Source organism: Asparagus officinalis, chromosome 2 (genome assembly GCF_001876935.1).
Source record: "Asparagus officinalis chromosome 2, Aspof.V1, whole genome shotgun sequence".
Taxonomy (NCBI): Eukaryota; Viridiplantae; Streptophyta; class Magnoliopsida; order Asparagales; family Asparagaceae; genus Asparagus; species Asparagus officinalis.
In genome coordinates, this window is record NC_033795.1 from 3,118,482 (window position 1) to 3,122,156 (window position 3,675).

Consider the following 3,675-nt stretch of genomic DNA (forward strand, 5'->3'; position numbering starts at 1 on the left):
CTCTCTTCCGTCTCCTTCGTCCCTCCTTCCTCGACGCCCCCCAACATGTACCACCCTTCCTACCCTCTTCTCCGTCATAAAACCCCCCAAGTTTCCAAACCCTAACCCTAATTGCATTCGCTTTAGGGTTCTAATTCAATTCAGGGTTTAATTCAGTCTCGGGTTTCGTCTCAACCCACCTCCCCCCGAAAATGGGGTCAAAAGGCGCCTCCTCTCTGCCCACAACCCCAAAATCAGGGGCCGGATTAAGAAGAGGTACGCATCTCGTTTCCCCAATTCATCACGAACCCACCATCAAAATCTGATCTTTTGCATTCCCCCTCTAGTTTCGACAGGAATTGATAAAGATCACGACACGGGCCACGATACCCCGCTACCGCCTCCGTCGCCGTCGGCCAACTCGACCCCTGCCCTGGTTTTATCCAATTCCGGCAAGCGAATGGATCAAACCGGCACCAACAGCAGGAAAAAGTACGTGAAGCAGGTCACCGGCCGGCACAACGACACGGAGCTCCATTTGGCGGCGCAAAGGGGGGATCTCGCTGCTGTTAGGGGGATTTTGGGGGAGGTTGATGCTCAGATGACGGGGACCGGGGTTGAGTTTGACGCGGAGGTGGCGGCCATCAGGTCGGCGATGGTGAATGAGTTGAATGAGATGGGGGCGACTGCGCTGTTCATTGCGGCGGAGAAGGGGTATTTGGATATTGTGGTGGAGTTGTTGAGGTACACGGATAGAGAGAGCTTGGCGAGGAGGAATGGGTCGGGGTTTGATTCGTTGCATGTGGCTGCGAGAGAGGGGCATCGAGGTATTCATGAAAGAAAGAACTTCGATTAATTGATTGATTGTATGCTGTTGGTTTGCTAAAATGGTTTGGAAATAAATTATGTGATTGAATTTATGTCGAGATATTTGATATTGTTGTTGGATGTGAGAAGGAAAAGGGGAGGTTTTTGATACCTGATCTCATCTTGAGCTTGATGATTGCTTGCTTGCATGCTATTGACTTACAACCATGGGAGGTTTTCCTTTTGGATTCTCTAGTTGCAGGTCATGGATGATTAAAATCATGCTGAAAATATGAGGAAGTTGTACTAATTGATTACCTTGCATATTTCATTTTCAGGATGCTATTGATCTGCAAACATGATTGTGTTTCCTTTTGAATTTTATAAGTACGATGGTAGATTTTCTGATATGAATTAGCACTTGCTATAGCTAGCGGAGTGAAATTTTCTTGAAATTTGTTGTGAATGATTGAACTATGAAAGATTAGATAGTTTTATCTCGGGGCATGAGAAATTTAGAGAGTGCTCCTCATGCAGCCAATTGCATGCCAATGCGAATTTGCACCATCCATATTTTACCTCAATTGAGAGTTAAACAAGTAGATAATTGTTCATCATGGCACTCAGGTGGTACTTAGACTGAGGAACTAGTGCAAAGCATAACTTTTTAGTAAATTGGGAGAAAATAAGTTAGTATTTATTCTCGTGTATTCCGAGAAGTGAATTATTATTCATACTTTTCCATATGATATTGTCTAGTACTGAAAAGTTACATACAGCTATTGTGCAGGTACTCTTGAACCACGACCCGACACTTAGCAAGACTTTAGGCTTATCGAATGCAACTCCACTTATATCTGCAGCAACAAGAGGTCACCTTGATGTAGTAAACGAGCTTCTCGCTCACGATCCTAGTTTGATTGAGCTATGCAAATCTAATGGGAAAAATGCCCTTCATTTTTGTTCCCGGCAAGGGCATGTTGATATTGTGAAAGCACTGTTGGAAAAGGATCAACAGCTTGCTAGAAGAACAGACAAAAAAGGCCAGACTGCTTTGCACATGGCAGTGAAAGGAACAAACATTGGTGTAGTTAGAGCTCTTGTTGATGCTGATCCGGCGATTGTTACGTTACCAGATAAATTTGGTAACACGGCACTGCATGTGGCCACTAGGAAGAAGCGAGCGGAGGTATTCTTTAGCAATTTCATTCATTAGTCTTCACATGTTTTAGTTTGGTATGCGTCAAATGCATAACTAGATTGCCTTCTAATGTGTATTATTACTGCTAGATTTTAACCCTCAACCCTCACCACAACTTCTGAGTTTTGGTGCAGTGGAAGAGATTTTAACATGGTGTCAGTGCAAAATATGTTCAATTCTCACAGGACGCCCATTTAAAGTGGGTTTTTTTTAAAAGCATTCCGCTGCATAAACAAGTCCAGGTTTCGACCCATAAAAAGAATGCTGAATCTGCGAGGACATGTTAATTATAAAATTATAACCCTCAATCCTTTCAATAACTTTGTAGTTTTGGTGCAACTTTAACAGCATGAATCCGAATATGTGTTTGAATTGGTTACTTGCAGAAGGCACTATCTTTGCAATTTACTGTAAGAATTTATTAGATATCTTCTTTCTTTGTGCGTGCAGATTGTGAATGTTCTATTACTCTTCCGAGATACCCACGTGAATGCATTGACAAGAGACCACAAGACTGCTTATGACATTGCAGAAAGCCTACCCCTTTCCGAAGAATCTCAAGAGATTAAGGAATCTTTATACCGTGCTGGCGCTGTCAAGGCCAACGACCTAAACCAGCCTCGAGACGAGCTGAGAAAGACCGTGACAGAGATCAAGAAGGATGTACATTTTCAATTAGAACAAACAAGGAAAACCAACAAGAATGTCTATGGTATAGCCAAGGAGCTCAAAAAACTTCATAGAGAAGGTATCAACAACGCAACTAACTCTGTAACTGTTGTTGCTTCTCTCTTTGCCACTGTGGCATTTGCTGCAATTTTCACGGTGCCCGGTGGTTACGAGGATAATGGGGTTGCCGTTTCTATCGACACTCCTTCCTTCAAGATTTTCTTCATATTCAATGCTATTGCACTCTTCACATCGCTGGCTGTGGTCGTGGTTCAAATAACACTTGTTCGTGGGGAAACAAAAGCAGAGAGGAAAGTTGTAGAGGTGATAAACAAGCTAATGTGGTTGGCTTCAGTTTGCACCACTGTGGCTTTTATTGCATCCTCATATATTGTGGTAGGCCGTCACTTTGAATGGGCAGCTATATTTGTTACATTGATAGGAGGACTTATTATGGCTGGGGTTCTTGGAAGTATGACATATTATGTCGTGAAATCTAAGCGAATTCGTAGGATAAGAAAGAGGGCAAAGTCATCTAAGAGGAGTGGGTCGAGCTCTTTGCGTTATAACTCTGAGCTATCTGATTCTGACATTAATCCAATTTTTGCTATATGAAGAGGAGGAATATTTTATTGATTTCCTGATAACAGGGCGAAGCCTGATGTCTTATTTGATGGTAGCTGACTTATGTTCGAAGCTCTGTTTGTGTGTATATATGTACTCAGATAATTTTTTATCTGTATCATTGAAATGGTCAACAGAAAAAGTGAATTCATTTGCGTTATCTGCCACTGCTACTTTGAGCACTTATTCTTTGAATTATTTGTGCGTGTATGTATGCTTCTCTCTACCGGTTCTGTCCCTTACTGAGGTTGTTTCTACTCTTAACTCAAGGATACGGCTTTGATTCGTTTCTACAGTTTGAACTAGCTCTGATTGTCTCTGATCTTTGATCTTATTATACTTCCTGATTGCTGAGAGTATTTCTTGAGTTATCAGGATAAAGACGGAGCAGTACA

At 42.2% G+C, this 3,675-nt stretch overlaps 1 protein-coding gene across 1 annotated transcript; it reads left to right on the forward strand.

Moving 5' to 3' along the window:
• Positions 1 to 3,440, forward strand: LOC109829928 (ankyrin repeat-containing protein ITN1-like). The gene is made up of 4 exons (XM_020397026.1): positions 1 to 255; positions 327 to 806; positions 1,566 to 1,975; positions 2,438 to 3,440. The coding sequence occupies exons 1-4, from the start codon at positions 192 to 194 to the stop codon at positions 3,269 to 3,271; spliced, it is 1,788 nt and encodes a 595-aa protein (XP_020252615.1). The 5' UTR covers positions 1 to 191; the 3' UTR covers positions 3,272 to 3,440.

Bases quoted from the DNA above. Each gene is read 5' to 3' on its own strand.
- LOC109829928 (XM_020397026.1), top strand. From the start codon at position 192: ATGGGGTCAAAAGGCGCCTCCTCTCTGCCCACAACCCCAAAATCAGGG. The intron at 256-326 runs GTACGCATCTCG...TTCCCCCTCTAG, and splicing joins AGGGGCCGGATTAAGAAGAG to TTTCGACAGGAATTGATAAA. The intron at 1,976-2,437 runs GTATTCTTTAGC...TTGTGCGTGCAG, and splicing joins CTAGGAAGAAGCGAGCGGAG to ATTGTGAATGTTCTATTACT.